Below are 22,774 nucleotides of genomic sequence, written 5' to 3'. Positions count from 1 at the left end.
AGGATTTTCTAAAGTTTGAAAATAACATGTAAACCCTACAAAATGAATCCAAGTAAAAGCTCGGAGCATATCGCCCGTTTCTCTCGTGAATCGTTTCCACATTAAGAAGCTTTCGGTTCCCTGCCCTGCAGACCTCGTCTCAGCCAATCAGTGAAGCGAACGGTTTTGCAGGGGGGGTTGAATTGGCTGGGCGACATTTCTTCGGGGTAAACTGAAGTTTGTCCTCCATCATGCGACACTCCCTTTCCTCTCAGATGCCTGACCTTATTTTGCTCTCAACCTTCATCTGTGTCGTCCTCCTGCGTTTTCTGCCCTGCTAAGCTTGGCAACAGAAAACGACGCATGTAAGGGCCCCGGCATGCGCAGATAATAGAAAACAGAATGAGCACCTTGTTTTGTTTTCCAAGGCAAATGCATCTATTGTTATGATTCTTAATGAGCTATTCAGCGTATGAACAAATGAGAATTTTTGCCAGATTTTCCTCCCCTTTTACAATTAAGGTAATCCATAAAACAAATGTTGCAGGATAGAATCTGCTGAGTATTTGGGACACTGAAAATGTTTACTGTAATTACTGAGCACATAAGCTCCCTTCATCTCCAAACCCGTTAATTCTGTTGCAAAGAAAATCGCCCTTCAAAGCAACCCAGATGTTCTTTCCGCCAGTGATCTCGCATCCTCATTTAGACTATCACTTAAGAACACGCAGATAACGAGATGCTCGTTAAGTTTGTCAGGGAGAGGCTGGAGATAAAGCCAACCTGGTTATTAACTCTGAACTCTCAGACAGACACATCCCCAGGACGGATTAATCCCTCTGGATTAGAGCGGTAAACCCCGGGCGCACACAGCCGTCGACACGGGGCAGAGACAGGTTCACTTTGTGGATTCCTCATAATATGCCCATTAATCACAAACTGCTTTATAAAGACATTTAAAAACTAATTATTGAATAAGAATAAAGTGTTTGCAACATCGTCTGGTTTCATCTTTGAAACTTCTACCAATAGGAAGAACCGGGTTCAGAGCAGAACTTTGGCCCTCTTGTCAAGTTAAATTTAAACAAGTATCCCAACTTGAATTGGGGCTATATAAATAAACTGATGGTACTTTTTCCAGCTGAAGCCAAATTCACATCGTGATGTTATGATTTGACATAAAATAAAAATAAAAAGACCAGAGGCCTATTTCACAAACGCCGAATTTGGAAATCCAGGATAAGCGGTAAAGCCAGGCTTGACACAGCGTGATCAGTGCGTCCCGGCTTTATCCGTTTCACAAAGCCCAATCCTTGGTCAGGAAATGCGAGCATTTAAAGTCTGGTGCAAATGTGCGTCCCCGGCTGTCTACAAAGGCCCATGATGTCGATCACAGATTCACTGACGCTACAATGGATGATCTGCGTGCTTCAAACTTAAGACCAAACAAGCAACGTCTTTTGGAGGCTGATGAGGAACTGAAGCACATCAGACTAAAGAAAGGAAACATTGTCGCTGTTACAGAGGAAAACACATTTGTTTAGAGCTACTTCTATGGCCAAAAATGTTCAGCCACTTTCTCTGATCAATTCGATAACTCTACAGCAATGGTGTCAAACTCATATCTATACTTTGGCATCATGAAGTCAATAAAAGGGCCGGTTGCACGAGTACGGATGATACGTTTGATTTCTTTCGTGGAAAACAACTTTACTTCTTATCTAATCCTCTAAACATATGCAATAGTCTTTTTAAAGCCTTTCTGTCAAACTTAGACCAGTCTTCAAAAACACAGTTGAACAGTAACAATGCCCACATGGCAGATAATATTAAAATTAACAATGGTATAGGCTACTATGATAAATTTCAAATAATAAAAGTACTTGACAGAATACCAATGTGTATCAGTGTTATTTTAATACAAGCTGATAAACCCCCCCCCCAAAAAAAACCCAATGCATACAGAAAAGAAAACAGAATCACTGCCAAAACGTTGGTTTCTGATCAGTGTGACCAGGATTAACTAAACCTGGCTGTTGGAGCAGGCTAGCTGCACAGAATAAATCGCCATGATAATCTATGTGTTACTGCTTTTGTAAAACCGAGTTCAGGATTAATTCAAGCAGGACATCTGGTAAATCCCAGTTTAATCCTTAAAGTATTGATTTTGACAAATAGACCTCTGAATCAGAGGCAGATCAGTATTCTCTTAGTAAACCCCAATCACCATGTCTGACTATTGAAGAAAGAATATCTGATCTGTGGGGCTCCAGTTAAAAGTCTAACATGACTAATATTTTGCAGGAGTTTCCCCAAAGAAGAGTTGGTGGATAAGATGTCAGCAGAGCTACAGTAGAGTCAAAAGCTAGGAACCTCTTCAAAGTGTTCTGACCATTTAGAAAGACTTTGGGGATGTTTGGGTTCATCTTTGTGCAAAGCCATCAAGGAGCGGTACATTTAGTTTAAACATGCAAACAACGGTTTGGGGAATTGTTACTTTCAAATACAGAAAGGAAAGAGTTGCATACACGTTACACATTTAAAGTTGTGATCCCCAGTTTCCAGTTAAAGAAGCAATACTTCTAACTGCAAGCATCATAATGGAATTTAAAGTATAAACTTAACGTCTCAGAGGACAGAAGTGGAAAGAATGTTTTTATATAAATTGTACATGTCTGGTTGTAAAGTTAATATTCATTTTCCAAACATTGAGCATCTCAATTTCTACCTAAACTGACGGGCCTTAAAAATTAAAATCAGGAAATTAGCAAAGAGACCCAGCGTGACTCTGGAGGAGCTCTAGAAAGCTATGAGATGTTCCTGACTGCAGTTTAATACTAAACTGCAGGCAGGAACATTTTAACATTTTGTTTCCTGTGATCTTTATGACTATATTGTTATTCATTTTGATTCATTTTGATCTCCTTATATGGATGTTTTAAAGCAATTTCTAAACTCAATAAGTGAAATGAAAAAAAAGAAGGTGCCCTGGTCATATGAAACATTAAAAGTTTCTGGCCGACATACAAAACGCTGTGTGGTTGGACGCTAAATCAGCACCTCGTCCTGAACACGTTGTCCCAGTGGTGAAAAATGGTGGTGGCGGCATCATGCTGTGGGAAAGCTCTTTTACAGCAGGGAAGCTGGTCAGACCCGCTAAGGTGATGGACGGAGCTCTAACCTAAGAGGCCATAGACTGGGATGAAAGTGCATCTTTCAGCGGGAAAACTCTCCTAAACATACACCCAGAGCTACAATGGGATAGTTTAGATCAAAGCATATTCATTTTCTAGAATGGCCTAGTCAAAGTCCAGACCTAAATCCAATTAAGATTCTGTTGCTATACTTGAAGTCTGGTCCCAGACGTTCTTTATCTGACCGATTTCACAGACTATATGTATAAAATCTCCCATCTCTAGGTGCAAAAGGGATAGACATTTGTAAAAACAATCTGAAAACCTTGTATCCTACTCTTTCCACTTCACAATTAAGCAGTAGTTTGTGTTGGTCCAACGGTTTAAATCCAGAAAAAAAAAAATACATTGAGGTTTTGGTTGCAACGTGACAAAATGTTTTAAGGATCTGAATCGCGCTCATCACATCTGTTAAAGCAGCCCGTCCTTTATGGCTGAATTCAAACACGTAAAGAAACTTGTGGTCTGTGCTTAAAAATGTCACATGGCCAACTCTCTCTCACCAGGACTGCCGCAAAGTTTGAATTAGGGGCCAACCTTCGCAAACAATGCAAGCAGTTGAGATTCCACCCCACAGAAAGGGCCCCTTATGGTCCTCACACACGCTGTACAGCTTTATTGACCCTGGGGGGTACAGGGAGGGGGGTGTTCGCTGTCGAATGCCAGCTTTTTATTTTGTTGGTTGTCAAATCAACACACTGCAAAAAGGGAACTAAAAGTAAGTAACATTTTCTTGAAATGAATGTATTTTTCCTTGATTTGAGCAGCTAAATAAGACAATTTGCCAATGGAATCCATATGTTTACCCCTAAAATAAGATAATTAGACATCCTGCACTTGAAATAAGATGGAGATGAACTGTTCTTATTTTAAGTGCAAAAATCTTATTCCATTGGCAAATAATCTGATTTACCTGCTCAAATCAAGGAAAAATACACTAATTTCAAGAAGATTTTACTTACTTTTAGTTCACTTTATGCAGTGCAGAAAACAGATACTTTCACATCAAAAATACAATGAAATTTACTTTGGTACTTAGATACCAGGCAGCAGAATGTAGAAAATATCTTCCAAAGAGACAGCATGATGCAACAAACAACATGAAGCTTAAAGGAAATACAGAAAAAAAAGACATTTATTGTAAAGCTGCATGTGAACACTTCAAGATAATAGGCTGCATTAGAACTGAATCTTAATTTCTCTTCATCCACAAAACAGACAAACACAGCTTGTAACCACCATCCACCTCCATCAAACAGGATAAAGAAGATGATTCAAGTAAAGATTCAGTCCATAAGAGATCGGTTGTTGAATCCAGGAGGGAACAATAGCCGATTCAAACCACCAACGTTCCCGCCTAGATGGTGTCACTGCTCTGGTGTCAGATGGTGCGCCTGCTAATGACGGCACAGAACAATAGGTGGCCATACAAATTTCATGGCTGTTGACCTAAATCCAGAATCCCCACAGAAAACGGCTCCAGCCTTACAGGCCGATGAGACCCCGGCTCTGAATGGTCACCTTAGCGTAAGCGGCCCACCGGCAGGAAGTGACTGACAGACACACGACGCCGCAGAAGAAAAGCCGCTCTGACACCATGTGCAGATTCTGAGCCGAGTATCGAGGCCAGCATCATTAAAGCAGCGTGTCATTTGAGATGACGCCGAAGTGCATCAGTGTTACGCTGATCAACCCCACACACACACACACACACACACACACACACACACACCCCGCCCACCACCACCACCCACTTAAGTGTCTGAACTCAAACGTAGCAAGGCAGGACCTGCTTTTTTTCCTACTAAAACAGACCTCTGTTATGTTGCTTATATTTTTACACTTAATTTTAGATAAGAATTTTTTTTTAACAGAAACAACTGTAGAAACATTATTATGCAATGCATTTATTTAATGAATGTGTTTATTTTTTCTCATATAGTATATGCTTTTCAGGAACCATTTTGGATGCAGGATAAATGTTTCATGGCTATTTTTTAAATAAAAAAAAAACCTTTATAGACTTTTCAACGACATTGTTACCCATAAAGCTGCTATAAAATGTGTAAAATCATAACTTTGTAATTTATTCTTAGCAGATAAAGTCTATATATTCTCAGACTGTATTGATCAATTCTCTTCATAACAGTGAAAATCGATCTACAATAAAAACTGTCTGTAAACAAAATTGATAGTATTGCTTTAGCCTATTCCCTTACAGGTATTCACTGCCTGAGCTCCTTGAACCCCTAAGTTAGAAATTTTTAGCTGCATTTCAACACTGACATAAAATACACATTAACGCATACATAAAGTTTTATCCAGATCAATATATTTTGATGCTTGTACAGTTTTTACTGATTCACCTGACTGAGAAAAACAAATGCGCTCTGATGACGGAGCGTCTCTGCCTTGTAAAGAAGCATTTACGCATCTGTCTACATTTTAAGTTACTTACAAGTTGTAAACATATATTTAAAATAAAACGGAACTACAGCCAGGTAAGAGAAAGTAGCTCATTTGGGCTTCCTTGGGTGCAGCCTGTTGGGAATTGTCCCAGAATGTCAGGAGGCTTCTTGCGCAGCATGACACCAAATTCTTTACGCCCTGATAAACCGCAGTGTATGAATGACCTTCAGCTGTTATGCCCAATGTGCAAAAACAGGAGCATTGCTGCCCCTCCTCTGTCTCACATTTCTGCAAGACCGGCACAGAAAGGAATAAGAGCAAAAGCAGGAGAGACGAAAACCACCAAATAAAACTAATCAGTTTATGCATTGTAACTACTCCATCAGAAGATATATAGTCAAGCTCATCTGCTTCTGCAAGAATGTCACCGAAAAGGAAACATTTGTGTTTACCGCCCGCTTATCAGTGCAGAATCCCATTTCCTGCCTCATTACTGGGGATGCAAAAGGCCTTTAGAAAGATCTCAAACCCATCTGAGTGCCCGGCAGCCCAAATTACCCGCGGCCCGTTTCCAGTCATGCTCAGGAAGGGAACACGTAGTACAGAGTCGGTCAAGGATCTGATCGATTCAGATTTAAACGAGGGAAACATTAGCAGACATGGCGAGCTAAAATGGAGGTAACCAAATAAAAAATGGTTGGAAACCATTAAACCCTAAAGAACTCAAGTCACCACATTTGAACAGTGTACGCATAAAAAAAAAAAGGAGATTCTTTGGTCAGTAAGGCAACAGTTGAACAGAAACGTCATTCTAGTTACATTTTTTTTTATTAATAAGCAGCAACTGTAACCAAACAGTAACAATAGGAAAGCAGCTATTTTCTGTACAATAACCAGATCTGACGGAGGAGGGCTTTTCTGTCTGTTATCCACATCCTGCCCATTTATCTGGATGGCTAAGAACACCCAACTAGCCGTTTTTTTTCATGTAGAAAAAAAATTAATTGTTTTTATCTTTTTCCTATCCAACTAGAATTTTTGTGTAGAGAAATCAGTGCCGAGCTATTCCGTCTGCTTCAGGACTGGCGTGCAGATTTCTAATGCACTGCTGAGAGGTTTAAAGCTGGCAGAAAACCATGAGAGCTCGCAGTCGTCTAATCTTTAGTCAATATTCAGAAGTGTCTGAATGTTCAAGATCAAGAATCTTTATTATCCCCTTGGGGTAATCGATTGAACATAAAAAAAAAAACCTGTACACACCAAAATCACACTATTATTTAAAAATCTAACCACTGAGAACAAATAAATGTTTCAGTCTAGTAGTCTTACTCGTTCCTTTGCAATTTATGAGTTTAAAAATGTAAACTGATCATTGTTTACCAAAGTTTGTCACAAAGCCACAACTCACTCCTGCATGGAAAGATTAATATTGTATGAATAATATTTCTATTCCCAGTTCTGACATATTCAGCCATCCCCGACCAACCCTCAGAACTCAACCTTTTCTAGAACGGTGTTATTTTATAAATGTTCTTCAAGCTATTGGTCTGTTGGAGCCTTTCGCCATCTTTTAACCTGTTCCTGTCAGCCGATTTAACATTTGTTTATATTTTCCAAATACAGTTTGTCAGAATGGCAGATAATAAAAATTATTTGGCATTTACTTGTTTGTGAAATAAAGGTTTAAAATAAACCTTTATTCACCAAACCTATATTGAGGCAAATTCAAAAAAATAAAAAAAGACATGTAAATGTCCCAAAAACTGTTTTAGAATCCCCTTAAACTAATTTCAAAAGGGTTCTTGAACTAATTTATGAAAAATTATAAATTTGTTGCATTTATTAGTCAAATTGGTGAGGTCAATATTTTGTGAAATCACCTTTTACTGCAATTCTACCTGCAAATCTTTTGGGATATATCTGAGATGAACCTTTGCAACAGTCTCAAGGTTTTTGCAGCCTTTAACATGATGTCCTCCAGGAAGGACTGGTATTTAGTTTCATTCATCTTCTCAGCAACTCTGACCTTATTAGTCTACCCATCAGTAACAACTTTATTCTAGTTATTTTTTTAATAAAGCCCACATTGACAGGGTCCCCAGCTAATGTCTGTCCCTTCACAGATTTTCCACCCGAGCCATGGATCTGTGCAGCTCTTCCACAGTTGCCGTGTGCACCCTGGCTACTTTCTGTCCCGTTTGCCAGTTTAAGCAGACAGCCATGACTGTTCTTCCTCTGCTTGGGATTTTGTTTTAGAACCAGCGGCATAGTTTAGCCTTCATGTGGCCGTTTGATCACTTATTTTCTCTTATAAACCTCTGCCCACTTCACACAACACTGTCATTTATAGTGGGATTAAATTACACATTGGTGGACTATTTACAAATAAAGTGACTTTCAGAGTCCGCTAGTTGCACCGCATCCTACTTAAGGGCCTCAGAGTAAAGGAATACATACTTCAGATTTTTCCAACCTGTTTTGAAAACCATCTTTCATGCCACACATACATACATTTAAAATAGATTTTTGTAATGTGGAAAAAGGTGGAACATTTCAAGAGGTATGGATACTTTTGCAACTTGCTACAGCCCTAGAAGTTTAGGCATTTGGTTCTGGTGCAGGTTTGCAGACCTGAGCTCTGCTCCTGTGTTCTGCTCAGAAAGCAGCTTCAACCTGGCAACCCTTTTTCACAAGTTGACCAGTCTTCAGAAAAAAAACATTTTTATTCAACTGCTTTACCACATTTTCCCGTGTTTAATAGTTCCATTAAAGATCCATCCAACCATAAATCTCATTAGCATAATTAGCATTTTTTTTCCCATTCCTACACAAGATGTTGCGATGCTGCTGCTTTTATATGATCGTTTATCATTTCATCTGAGAAATAGAAGAAGATAAGTTCCTCATTTTCTTGCCCAGTCAGCCTTTTGAGGTAAAACAGTGATTTTTTTCAGAAAAGCAGCAGCTGCCTCTGCTGGCTCTGATAACTGAGTCTACAACAAACAGTGAGTCTGAAGAGCAGCTTTCACTTGTAGAGACAGAGGTAGATTGTGTATGAGAACGCTCCACTACTCTTGGACATCCATAAACAGACAGCCACACCTGGCAGCTGCATTTTAACCCTTCCCTCCAGCGTAAACTTCTCATTACCCTGGAGTGACCAGAGGCCTGCAGGGCAGGGTTGCCTGCAACGCCGGCAGAACCGGGCGGCTGGGAGGCCTGATTTAATTTTGGAGGAGCAGATGGTGGGTTACTGCAGGACGACCGAGCGTTGGACTGTATGTTTCTGCATGTGTTTATGGGTGTGGGAGACTGAGGGAAGCGATTTATAAAATGCAGTTTACAGAATTTATGAACTTGGTAAAAACCTGAAAGTTCAGAGGTTCACATGAATGTCTAGTGCAGCCGCTTTCACGAGATATCAGGAACCTTCCAGCTGAACTAACACAGCCAACCACTAGACTGTTACAGCTCCAATTGTGTGGATATTTGAGTTCTCTGATCTAAGTGATCTGAGTCTGATCATTTGATAAATTTACTGTATTGCCCCGTTTGCAGCCTGTTTATTCCAATTAGAACAGAAAAGGTTCAATATAACTCTCCTTACAAAGGAATCAGATCACCATTTATTTTGCTTGGGCAATTTATCAGTGGCTGTTTAATAAAAAAAATGTATTTATTAAAAAAATTTCAGAGGCGAACCCAGAGAAGCAGGTCAACAAATGCTTTTACATCATTAAAGCCAAAGCCTCTCTCAACATCTAATTACATAAAGCAGCATCTCAATGAATAGGAAGTTATTTTTCAAGCATTTATTTAAGGTATGGTTGAGAATTAAACGCTACAGGCAATAAAACTCCCACATTAAGTTTCTCTGAAAATGAGAAAAGACCAATAAAATGGATATTTATTACAAAAACTTTGTTATGGCCATGTTATGACCCTTGCAATCATGAGGAAGAGCTCTGATAAGACAGTGGTCCAGCAGACCGTCACTGACTCCATGTTCACAAGAAGGCCCGGCCACGACAATTTACAGCTGAAGAAGCTGGCTGTGCCGTTTAAACATTAACTGAAAGTTGAATAGAGGGAACAACTGTGACAGAAAAAAGGTGCATAAGCAACCAGGATAACCGTAGCCTTGCAAAGACCATGAGAGAAGTCTATTAAAAGAGTTTTGGGAAGATCTATGAGGCACAGACTCCAGCTGGAGCTTCAAGAGAAATGTATCCAGAACATGGACTACAGATGTCACATTAAGGCATTCCTTAACCAGACACATCAGAGCCATCTGTGCTGTCGTCCCAAGTCCTCTTTTCAGATGAGAGTGAATTTAGTTTTATGTGGAAATCCATATTCCAGAATTTGGAGGGAGACTGGAAAGTTGTTTGAGGTCCAGTACCAAGTTTCCACAGTTAGAGATGATTTTGGGTGCGATTTCATCCGCTGGTTTTGTTCCACCACGTTGTATTGAATGCAAAGTCAGTGCAACCGTCTACCAGGAAACTTTCCAGCACTTCACGCTTCCCTCTGTGCACAAGCTTTATGCAGAATCCATTTTCCAGCAGGATCGGGTACCAGCCCACCCTGACAAATGTACCAATACCTGATTTATTGGTCTTGGTTTCACTGTGCTTGATAGGCTAACAAACTCTCCGGATCTATAGAGAATATCTGGGTAATTGTCAACAATAGGATATAAGATACGAAGGCGAAGAATGCAGACAAGCTGCAGCCCAACATTAGAGCGACCCTGGCTTCTTAAACACCTCGGCAGAACCACAGACTCATTGCCTCCATGCAACAATACTAAGCTAGAAGTCCCCACACGGTACGCTGCATAGACATACGTTTCAGTAGGCTGATGCTTCTGTAATAAGAATCCCTTTATTTGATAAACTGGTCTCATCAGAGAAGCAGAATTTTGGATTTTCACTGGCTGAATGCCATAACCATCAAAATTACAAGAAACAATTAAAATATAGCATCCTGGTGTAATGAGTATAAGTTTTAATTATTTTTTAATTGATCATTATTATCTGAATCAATTTGAGATGCATATTTAGCTTCAGTCTAGAGTTTTAAGCATTTCTTCAGCAGTGGCCAGAGTCGCAGGTATTAACCAGAGGAGGAAAACATTCATTTGGTGACATACCTGCTTGCCTTCCAAAGTATAAAGTCTTCTCACGGCTCCTGAGTCCAACTTGATGGCGTCGGTAATATCGGTGAGCACCTGCTCGAAGGAGTGTGCCGTCTTCTTATTGAGCAGTATCCTAACTGCTTTGCGAGGTCTGACACCGCTGCGGATCACCGTGACGAGCTTGGGTTTGATGAACTCCTTGGATTCCCGCTGCAGTTCACTCCTTAGCTGGTTCAGAGAGGTGAGGGAGCGGGAAGTACCAGTCCTGCTGCCTACAGACCAGTTAGGATTGACGTTCTTGGTGTAATCCACACGTCGAAATGGCTCATTGGAGGCGCACACATAGCTCTCACCTGAGGGATTAAAAAAAAAAGTTAAATTTTTACACAACCGATGCATGGATTTCATAGATAAGTGTACATATTACCATATACTAATACAGAACGTGTAGCACGTCAGCATGGACGTGTACAAGCAAACTCAAAATACTAAAGCAGTTTTGCTGTTTCTCCAAAGATGTTGTCATTCTTGATTGTTGGATCTTTTTTTTTTAAGATTCAATAAACTACTTTACTACTTTAATTCATTAGTTTTTCAGATAATCTCTGCATTTTAAAACATTTGTTAGCCTCAAAATGTAGGCTAGATTAACATTAAACTGGCACATAAATGCAAAATTATTAGCATTAATTTGTTAGTGTTTTGAGACCGCACCTTTTGCCAAAGTGTCAATACAGTAAGCTACTACAACTAAAAAGGCTGCCTGGTAGCATTAAGACGCTTTGAACTGTTCCCCTGCACCATCAAATTTAATAACCGTGACTTGATATCAACATACTGCTAGGAATAAGCAACTTAAAACAATAAAGCACAGAGAGAAACTATTTCTACAATCAATTTCATTTTCAGAGATTGTTTCAAAATCCTCCCACTTTGTGTTTCAAGTTTGGACTTTGGGAGACACGAGGAGATACAAATATGAAATATGCATGCTCAGTATGAGGGATTGCTGCAAAGCCATCAACAATTCAGATGACTGTCCACTGTGGCTCTACGCTCTTTCAGGAGGAGTGAATGCTGCTTGGAGAGACTTGATGCAACCTGCTGGGTTTCCTTAGAGAGGAAACTTTCTGACCAACCTGTATAATCTGATTGAACTTGCCTTGAGATGATATCTATCATGAATTGGCGCTATGTAAATAGAATTGAAATTGAATCGAAATAGATGCTGGAAAAATATGATAGTCACAAGAAACTAAATCAAAAAGAAGCTACTTGCTGAAGTCCCAAAGCCCACACCAAGCCCTGGCAGCAAGACGCCCTGCACCAAACAGGGGAGATCCCCAGCCAGAGCTAACCTAACGCCGCCAGATAGATTTGCTTCGCATATCCATCTGGAAACCTTCCGTTGAAGTAATTTTGGGAAGGGGCGAAAATACTGGTTAGCTGATTGGCCGATGTTGGTGATAGACGGGCCAAATAAACCAATCAGATCAACGAAGCATATGACGTCGTCGCTCTGTTACGAGCGACGACGAAAACACAACCACAAGCCAAGTTACTCTTGCTGCTGCAGGTAAAGGCTCGTTAGCTCAGCAGAGAAATACTCTGTAATTCCGATAAAACTTGCTCGATAGCCACGCTAACGCTAGTTTCATCGGCTGAAGCCGTCATGTTCTTTAGACTGAACTGTCGCGCTTCTCGTTGCATCACACCTCAACCCGCCTCAAAACCAACGCTGATTAGACGTTCGTTTGGTGAACGGCTCCAAATTTTCTTTAACGGAGAGTAGCCAGACTGATCTGCGAGTGAAACCTTGAAAGCTCGCGAGATCAGGATGGTCTCACGAGGCTAAGCCAGAGCCCCCCCCCAACACTGAAAGCACTGAGCTAGGGAGGCCACGTTGCCATTAGATTCCCGAGTGGGACTTCAACAACAATTTCTTTTAGGTCCTTTAACATCCCATCTTTGTTTTCTCTTCTTGCTGTGTGTGAAAAGCTTAAAACAAATCTGGAGGTGACTTCCAAGGCCTGAATTTTGTTAAGGAATATAAACTTTTACCATATTGGTCAATCACCAGCTCGACAAACCCAAGCTCACATGAGCGACATTCACTTTATTCGCTTTATTTGCACCCCCAGTTAAAACAACCCAGCACATTTAGAGGCAGGGCAACGCTGCCCTCTCTCCTCCTCAGCTGCTGCGTTGGCCTTCTTCCAAAGAAAAGCATTTTGCTTCCTCCGCCAGCGTTCCGTCTGAACACATTAACACACAAAAATCTCCTGTCGAGAACAAAAGCTACGCGACAAGCACAGGGCCTTGGTCTCATAACGAACAACAACTATTGTCAAAAAGGCTGAGTGTCGCATCCAAAATCTCTCAGTAGTGATTCACCCAGAAGCAACATTTCAGAGGGAAAAGAAGAGATTCTCACGTTACACTGCATTCCTCGTCAGTCTGAGTCCAGTTTATGATGAGGCTGGACTCACATGTTGTATTTTGAATTCAATTCCTTCTCATATTTTGATATGCGGATTCTTTTCACATATTTACATTTATTAATAACACCCATACTAAGCTAAATGTACATTTTTAGGATATACACAAACTTCACATCATTAATGGATACAGGACAAAGCAAATGGGCTAAAGTATAAAAGAAACCAAATGAGACGGCTCCTTTCATGGTACCAGTTTTTTTTAAAGCTGCAATTAACCAGAGGCTAATTAACAGGCTAGGCCACACAGCCAAGAGGGACAGAGTCATGGCTGTACACAAACACAAAACATAACAGGGGCTATCATTTATCTGACAAAGTAACAAACAGCCCTGTGATCGCGACTCCAGACAAGTCTATTCCCTGAAGTCCCCCCAGTGAATGTGACAGGAGGCCGGGCCACCCGCCACTGGCTGCTGTCCTCATGTGGACCGCAGATGAGGCCAATGTTAACAAAGTGGTCTCACACTGTTGTAATCTAATCCAAAAATCACAACTATGATTGCAATTAGGACTTTAAAAGGATATTTGGCAGCAGATTCCTTAAGTGAAGCACACAACGCTTTTTATTTGTAAAACGAAGCAAAAATCGTTTTTGCTGCGTTCAACCCTAGAATGCGAAAGAATTAGGATATAAACTGGCTCATTAGTAATGTTTTTGATACTCCACTAGAAGCAATACAACAAAAGCCCCAGCCTTGATTGACAGGCTTGCTGTTCACTAAATCTCACCTAAATCCAGCGATCGACTGTAGAAACAGAGAAGCACCAATCTATTGTTCTTCGGTCAGACCGGCTGATTCAGGCCTTTTTCAAAGGACTACAACACATAGAAACTTATGTGTGAGAGCCTTCTTTTAACTCAAATATAAAAAAACATTAACCAGAAATTTAAAATTCAGCAAATGACTTGATTATGGTATAGACCAGGGGTGTCCAAAGTGTGGCCCTTTTAATAGTTTTGTGTGGCCCCTCACTGACACATAGGAATGGTACAAATTCGGTCCTCCAGTAAATAGAGTAGAAGCAGATGAGACTTAGATCTTACATATTTTTAAACTGAACATTTTAGTTAATTTATCTTCCCTGGGAGAAGTCGGCCTTGCGGGTCTCATCTTCCTCTTTACCAGGGGTGCCCAAATGTAAAACACATTGTATTTTTCCTTTTACTGGCCATGTTTTTTGCATTCATTTGTAAAATCGTGCCAAGCAGGGTCAGAAACATCCAGCAGGTTGATCACAAAACAAACATGGGCACATCTATGTATTAAACTTAGGCGGCTGTTGTTTTTGTTGCCGGGAATAAACTGAAAACATTTCATGAACCATTAAAAAAAGAAGAAAAAAATGAAAACTGTATACCTTTTATCAACGCAAACATGTGATAGCCTTTTTTCTGATTTACAGAAAAAAAAATTGTTCTTTTCTACTTTGTTAAAAAATATTGCAAGTTTAATTTATTGCTGGGCATGTGAAAAGAAAATAATTGACAATATAATTAAAATGTGGGCCCCCTAGTGCAACTTGGCAGTTTTGGGCCACGGCACAAAACGTTTGGTCACCACTGATATAGACCGTGTTGATTAAATGTGGTGCTCTTACAAACAAATGTAGAATAATGGCTCATGTTGGTCACTTAAACAATGTTTAAAAAGCTTTAAATATCACGATAAAAAGCCTAGCATGCTGACTTAGGCAGCAACAACAGTGCTCATTTCTCTATAGCAAATTTTCTAATCATGCACAAATTTCTCTAATGAATAATATCCCTCAACGTTGAGTTTAGTGTAGTGGTGGCTTCAAAGTGACGCTGGATATACAGATGCAAACCTGGCAATAAAACATGTCAGTTACTGAAATTCCCAAATATTTATACATCACATTAAAACCTGCATCCTTTCCGTGTCGACACATTATGAGCCGCACCAGATATCCCCTCTTAAAACTACAAAGCCCTCTCCAAGACCAGATCAGTGTCTGTTATGCCGCCTGTTGCATTTTAGTTTGTTGTTTACAAGCACAGCAGTTTAATTTTACAGTTTCATTTAGTACTTCTGCCCGGTCATTAGGGGCGCACAAGGGAATGGCGCTTGATTAGGTTTGCACACAAAAGTCCAAGCTGGCTCCAATCAATGGGAGCAGAGTGTTGGGCTGCACACTAATGTGTCCGAGGGCCGAGTAAACAAGGGCGACGTGTACTTTTTATTAGTCAAGGCTACAAAAACGGTCCAAAAAGAAACGTATCAAAGATTCAGTTAGAGGAAGAGCTGCTGGCATCAAAAATAACTTTAGCACTACATGCCAAACCAGTGTCATCTCAGTATTTAGCTCATGTACTGGCCTAAATCCTCCCCAGCATCTCTGGGGAACTGGTACAGGAAATGAGTGCAGCCAAGAGACTTAGAATTTAGGAGGAGGTGAAATAAAAATAAACCAGTATACAAGAATAACTCCTGTAAGAGGTCGGTGGATCCTAGGGTGTCACCAAGCAGTAGCACCTTTTTCTTTAAATGGATCATAGGTTTAGTGTGGATGGACAGCTTGAGGGGTTTGACAGGATCATTAACCAATCACAGGAGTCGCCATCTGTGTCAAATGCTCAAAAGAAAGGAAAAGCACAAGCTGAGGTGCTTTTTGTGTCCGTCTCTGCAAGTGCTTGATAAGGATTAGAAACGTAAAAGCATTTGGCCCTCTGACAACAAATCAAAACAGGTTTGGCCAAATATAATCACCGTACGTTTATTCACGTGCTGACTGTAAATAGTGAACACTGAATGGATGGAGGGGAGGGAAGGGGAGGGTCAAACTGGAGCAATGAATCCCCTGGGAGAAGATCAATGTAAAACATTTAAACAAGTAAAACCTTGCACAAATATACACATACTGGCATACAATAAGTGCTCCACCGAACACGTTCATGCTCAAATAAGCGCACGGATATTTCGATTAAATGAGTGGCGATCCGTGTTGATATCAGTTGACAGTTGTGCACATTGGTAGACCACCAAGGAGGGATCTGTGTGCAATGTGTGGCACTAGGTCACAAGTCAGGCCAGTTATGTCAACTATGATGCATGTGGTTCCTCCTCTGGAATAACCATACACAGTAAAGAAAAAAGACAAAAACTCAGAGATAAGGAAGAAATCTGAAAGGAGAACTTCATATTGTGAACATATACAGCGTCTTGCAGAACAAGAGCCCTTAAAGTCCTTCGCATGTAGTTACATTACAACTGGATTTTCTGTGGTAAAAACGACAAACTAGAGCATAACTCTTAAGGTGTGTTCACACTGAACGCCACTGTGGCCGGCAGAGCGACAGATTTACATGACGTCCCTATGAACAGGTGCAACACCAGAGCGCCGTGTCACAAAGCGACGCCAAGCGAGCCCACAGAGGCGACGCAAAACGCACGATGTTAGCGATTAAAGCGAAGTCAGAGCGACGCAACACCTGCGAGGGAGGCGAAGCGACAGTTGCTGGAGTTGAAAAAGATGAACTTTTGTGTCTTGTCGTAACAACCAATCAGGAAGTGGATGTGACTGTGATGTGATGTAAAGGACTGCGGCGAAGAGAAAACTGTTTTCATTCAACATGGAAGACAAGCTGATAGTGGTGGTCTGCGGCCGGCCGGCCTGAGTTGTATTACTACAGAGACAAGTCCAGAACGGACCAAACCTGGAGAAAAGTGAGTGGTGAGGCTGGAGTGGCAGGGAAGTGAAAGCGTCACTAGATAGATTGTACTTCTGGATTTCAGGCTTGTCGCCTGCTGTGCAAACAGCCGGCGATAATGTGAGGCGACGACAGCAAACAAAAATGGTGACTTTGTGGCGCCAACATGAACGCACCTTTAAAGAAGCAATATGCAACATTTCACCACTAGGTGGTGTTTGAGCACCGTCTGTAGACCAAAACAAGATGTGTATCAAGCCAAGCCTCTCTATCTCCGCCCCAGCATTCGGCACACATTTCCCCTTCCCCTCTATCGGCTACTATGAGCCTATGCAACAGAACAGCATCACCTTTAAGAGGATTATTTCTAGTTAAGTAACTCATAACTATATAATGCTCTAAGTAAGAGAACGTTTTGATCCGATGCTCATGTTCTCTGCCATTTTGTGTCTGGCAGTGGCATTTTATGAGCAATGAAGGGGTTAATCTGTACAGACATGCGGGTACAGAGAGATGGTGTGTGTCGTTTAGCCATAGTCCATCTAAAAAGATACCTTTAGTTCTTCACACAACTAGTTTTTAGTTCCATCTAAAATAATGAATATCACTTATGGCTCCTTTAAAGTTGAATACTTGTTTTTTAAGAGTTTACAAATTGAAGAAAAACTGAAAAGTGTGGCGTGTCCATTTGTATTTATCCGTCTTTAATCTACTACCCTTAATTACAATTCAGTGCAACCAATTCCATCCTGAAGCCACTTAATTAGTAAAGAGTTTAGTTTAATGTAATTTAATCGGTAAAATCCAGCTGCTCCCTGAAGGCATCCGAGGTTTGTTGGAGAACATTTGTAAGCAAACAGTATTTAAAAAAAGAGCCAGCGATCAAACCAGACAGCTCACAGGAATGAAATTGTTGAGAAGTTAAAACAAGGTGATGCTATAAAACAACATCCCAAGTTTTCAACATCTCATGGCGACCTCTTAAACAGAAGAAGGCAGCTCAATAGGAACAAACGGGATCTATTTTGCAAAGAAAAAATGAGATAACATTGTAGTCACTGATTGTGCAAAGCTGGAAGAGACATACCCAAAGACCTGGAGCTGTAGTTGCAACAAGAAAAAAAAATAAGGGTGATGGCTAGAGCTACACAAATGCACACTAAACTTTTCTTTTTGGTTACAATTTTTAAAACTTCAACTTCACAGTTATGCATTAGCGTACTTTGTGATCCGACACATAAAGTCCTTACAATGGACTATGGCCTACTGACAAGATGAGAAGAAGTTCAGAGGGTATGAGTACTTTGCAAGGTACTATGCTTTTAATGGGAAAAAAATACTTGCGTTTTAAAATTAGCAGTAACCCTTAAGTGGACAATAGACGTTTCTACTATAAAATGAATTTGATGTGATTAATTGATTGATTGATTATGGAGCTATACTGGTGCTGGACTGTGGCCGTTAAATCCTCCATCGACCTACCCTCCACCAACTCATCCAGGCTGGTGATCTTCCTGCCGCCGTCCACCGCGTACAACGTCCGGACACCTTGAGGAAGGTTGACGTTGTCCGACAGGGACCGCGTCAGCTCCATGAGCAGCGCGTCCAGGGACCGGAACCGGTCGCTGGACACGGCATACACCAGACCTTTGAAGTATTTGTCCCCGTTGCGGTAAAAACGCACTTTCCGGGCTTTCTTCTCGGAGGTGAGCGACTGCAGAGTGCGTGTGCGGTAGAAGCTGCAGTGCGCGCTGTGCGCCGGGCTGGGGACCAGCCCGTTGCCTTTGGACCCGGAGTGGGACCCGGAGCCCGAGTTGGTCCTCGGAGCCCTTTGGGGTCTGTCCCGCTCCTCGAAGTGCTCAAATTCAATACTTCTGCTCAGAGACATGTTGTGTCGCCTCCACTTTCTGGCCGTCCAACAGAAAGAATCAACTTTTTTTTTTCTCAGAGCCCGCCGCGCTTGATGAAGGCAGCTTACACTCGTTGCCTCTTAAATTACCCGCAGGTGTGGGAAAGAAAGAAATGATCCCGGCGGACTGATCCAAAGATGTGACTTCTTTAAGGCAAAAACTGCAGCAGCAAAGACGCAAACTGGCGCTTATGTCATAAGGAATGCGTCAAAAAGTGAGCGTCCATGGTCAACAGACATCTCAGCAGACCTGTTCACTCCAGAGAAGCAAAGGCGCAAAGCCGGGAAACATTCAGGCCATCTTCCCCTCACATCCTCCCCGACTTACAGTGCGCACAGGACAGGCTGTCAGATCAATAGGTAATGAGACAGAGGAAGAGGAGGAGGAAGGGTTTCAGCCTCAGGGTCCTAATGCCCCTCAGGGTTCCACACAAAATAAATATTAATACTCATAAATCAAAATACTCATTATTATAAGCACTTTGCATTGTCTTTGTACTGAAATGTGCTATACAAATAAATTTGCCTTGCCTAGCCTATTCACAATATAATATGTGCACTACGATGACAATTAATCCATAGCGGTGTTCAAAAATACAAAATTCAACTGTTGATCAAGATTGTGAAGCAAACTATTTAGAATAGAATTTGGTGATAGTTTGACAATCAGCAGATCACAGCTGTTCATCTTAAATGCATAAATGTATTTTTTTTTTTTTTTTTTTTTTTTTTTTTTTTTTTTGTAGCTGTTGCATTTTATTTCTGACTTTTTTCATGATCGGATTCATTTCAAAACAACAAAAAATATCTTCAAAGCAAAAAAAATAAATAATTTACTTTGACTCAAAAACGAAGAAACAATTATCAAAGAGCCGAACTGAATTTAAAATACCGGGACAAAAATGCGGAGCAGCCTCATATATGAATCTAAGGAAAGTAAAAACACAAGCCAGTTTAAAAATCTAAACAAAATACACATTTAATAAATCATGATGCAGAGCAGCTTTTTAATGCATGACAGACACAATACTCTAAAATACAGAAATATTGTTCTTTTGGAAAATAATATATTAAAAATAGTTTGACCAGCAATGATGAAGATTATTAAAATTATTAATATAATGTGGTAAGAGACATCTGGGTTTATACATCCACTTGTTCCTATTTGAAAGTATATGATAAAAATGTAATACAAATGTGAATTTTTAATATCGGAACTGTTTAAACATGTTTAAAGGATAACATTTATACAAATTACATTTGAGGTTTTTAACCCACATTAAATTAAAAAAAGCAAACGAGAGATGACTGTAGGTGGAAAAAGATTTTTAAAAAACTCTGAATAGCTGTTCACCTACAGTTGAAACCAGATTTACTGTTTGAAAATATGCATATTTTTGTTTTCTCACTGTGTGGTGTTAAATCCTGGTTTATCTTAATTAGGATTAGCAACATAATTCCTGTTTGCTAAATAGATTACTTAAAAGCAATTTGGGAAATTAGAGATGGTGCTGTAATGATTTTGTAAGCTTTTCAAAGGTCAAATCTCAACCTTTGAGTTAAATGGAGGAACAACTCAGGATGTATTTTAAGGCAACACCTGAAACATACTGATTTCTCCTGTTGGATCAAGGGGAAACAATCTAATTAGGGGGATAACTGTAGCCTGTAAAAATGTGGTTCTTCCTTGGGGGAAAATGTCAGATGTCTGAAGTTGCTCAATAAATGATTAACAATGGGGGAATGGTCAGCGATCATACATAAGTAGAAAACTTTGTCTCTAATATGAACAGGGTTTGATGCAAAATATGGGCATTAACCTAAAAACAAATGCACTGACCTCAACAGGAGACCTTGTAAGCTTGGAAGAGAGCATCCTTATTCACAACAAAAGGAATCCTGTACTAATCTGTGCTGAAAAAGGAAAAAAAGCAGCATAAAAATATCAGATTCTAGTTTCCAAATGCAGAAGCAGACAAAAATCTTTATTTTTGGAGATATGTCTGGTGGTCTGATGAAATTAGAAATCTATGCTTGGTCATGATGACCTTTAACAGTGGGGCACCCTTCCCATCCCAGCACTGAAGTAAATGGGTGGCAGCATCATGCTGTGGGGCTGTCGTGCGGCAGGAGGGACTGGTGCACTTCACAAAACAGTCACTGTGAGGAAAAAACGTGCAATATGTGAAAATACTGGAGCAACATCTCAAGACATCAGCAAGTAAATTAAACCTTGATCACCAATGGGTCCAGGATATAGAAAACGTAACTATCATAGAGCAAGATTTGTTACAATGTGACCTACGGACAAGAAAGTCAATACTTTGTCCTGATCTCATTCCCATGGAAAATATGTGACCATAAAAATGTGAGGTGAAAACTTGTTAACAAACATGCGAAGCCTACAAACTTGAGGAATGGGACTAAATTCAAGTAAACAGTCACAAAAAGTCGTGGAAGCATAACCAAAATATTTGACCTAAGGCAAAGAGTTTAAAAAGCAACTCTGCCATATAAAAAGAAAATGTATGTAAAATTCTGAATTTTGAGAAAGCAAAGATAAATAAAATAAAAGATGTTTTACAGAATTGCATTTAAATATTACCCAATATGGAAGCTATTTTGTGTGTGTAAAAACACAAAAGACCAGAATTATATAGATTTTTTTAAATAAATAATTTTTCAAGCTCGATAATAAAGAGACTGCAATTATTTAATGGTTTACTGCTAATCTTGAGACCAAAATGTCAAAAGTGGAAAACAAATGAGGTTAAAAAAATTCTAATTGAATTTAGAAATAAGAACTTATATTCAAATAATTTCAGACAGATTTTAGTGTCTTACAACAGGGTAGGTATTTGTATTATGTTATGGAAATAATTTTGTTACTTAAAAATATCCTCAGGTATCTCTCTTCTGTTAACTGTGAACAGCAATTTAATTTCCTAATGGAAAAAGTCAGACAAGCCAACCTGACCCTATATAAAAATTACTTACCCCCTAAACGTAATAAGTTGTTATCAGCAGTTTCTGAGTCCTTGATATCGCTCTGGAGGAGTTTTGGCCAACTCTTTTTTGCAGATTTGTTTTCAGGCAGCTTCATGGGAGGATTTGTGAGCAGGAATGGCCTGTTAGAGGTCTAGACTTTGACCAGGTCACCCCAAAACACTCTTTTTTTTTCTTTTTTTTTTTTACCCGTTTAGAAGTGTACTCGGTGATGTGCTTTTGGGTGATTGTCTGGATATACAACCCAACCATGCTTAAGGTCACAGACCTTAGGCTGCTCCTTCAGAATATTTTGGGCAAGGCAAGGCAAGGCAAGGCAAGGCAAGGCAAGGCAAGGCAAGGCAAGGCAAGGCAAGGCAAGGCAAGGCAAGGCAAGGCAAAGCAAATTTATTTATATAGCACAATTCAGTACAAAGACAATGCAAAGTGCTTTGCATGATTAAAATTTAGCAAAATAAAACAGAATAACAGCAAGTAGGAATAAAATGTAGATAGAAAAAAGAACAAAAAAGTGGTGATTCAGTTAACTAGAACAGTTGAAGGCAATCTTAAACAAATGTGTTTTTAATCTTGATTAATAGCAGAATTTATGGCTTCATCAACTGCAGGAAGCCATCCAGATCAGAAGGCAGCAGAATAATCCCAGACCTTCACACCACCACCACCATGCCATAGATTAATGGCAGAAGTACCGTTGAAAAAGTTCCACTTTTGTCCAAAGATCTTGTGGCACATTAAAGGACTTATCAAAGGACTTCCTGTTGTTGGTCATCTGTGGTCTGGCCGTTGAAACTCTAATGGATGCTATTTCTGCTGAATTTTTTTCTTATTATTGAGTCATGAACACAGACCATAACTGATCAAAATGGCTTTGTAAGCCTTTCCAGACTTTTAGGTGTCAGTGACTTTGTTTCTCATCCGTTCTTGAATATCGTCATATCACGACGTGACACGGTGTTACTTAAC

The 22,774-nt window shown here is 40.1% G+C and overlaps 1 protein-coding gene across 4 annotated transcripts in view; it reads right to left on the bottom strand.

Moving 5' to 3' along the window:
* The window catches only part of dclk2a (doublecortin-like kinase 2a), a 45,069-nt gene extending 25,921 nt beyond the window's left edge, over positions 1-19,148 (bottom strand). For all 4 annotated transcript variants that reach the window (XR_002428181.2, XM_021316606.2, XM_021316607.2 and 1 more), the window contains exons 1-2: positions 18,376-19,148; positions 10,738-11,075 (exon numbers count right to left, since the gene is read on the bottom strand). Coding sequence is in view for 3 of the 4 variants with exons in the window: in XM_021316606.2 (XP_021172281.2) it covers positions 10,738-11,075; positions 18,376-18,781 (744 nt within the window). In the remaining variant the exon portion in view is untranslated. The remainder of the gene's footprint in view (positions 1-10,737; positions 11,076-18,375) is intronic.
* Between the last annotated feature and the right edge of the window lie 3,626 nt (positions 19,149-22,774).

Source organism: Fundulus heteroclitus, chromosome 5, assembly GCF_011125445.2.
Source record: "Fundulus heteroclitus isolate FHET01 chromosome 5, MU-UCD_Fhet_4.1, whole genome shotgun sequence".
NCBI classification, from domain to species: domain Eukaryota; kingdom Metazoa; phylum Chordata; class Actinopteri; order Cyprinodontiformes; family Fundulidae; genus Fundulus; species Fundulus heteroclitus.
The sequence above is the reverse complement of the archived record's forward strand: the minus strand, read 5'-3'. Positions and strand labels throughout refer to the sequence as shown.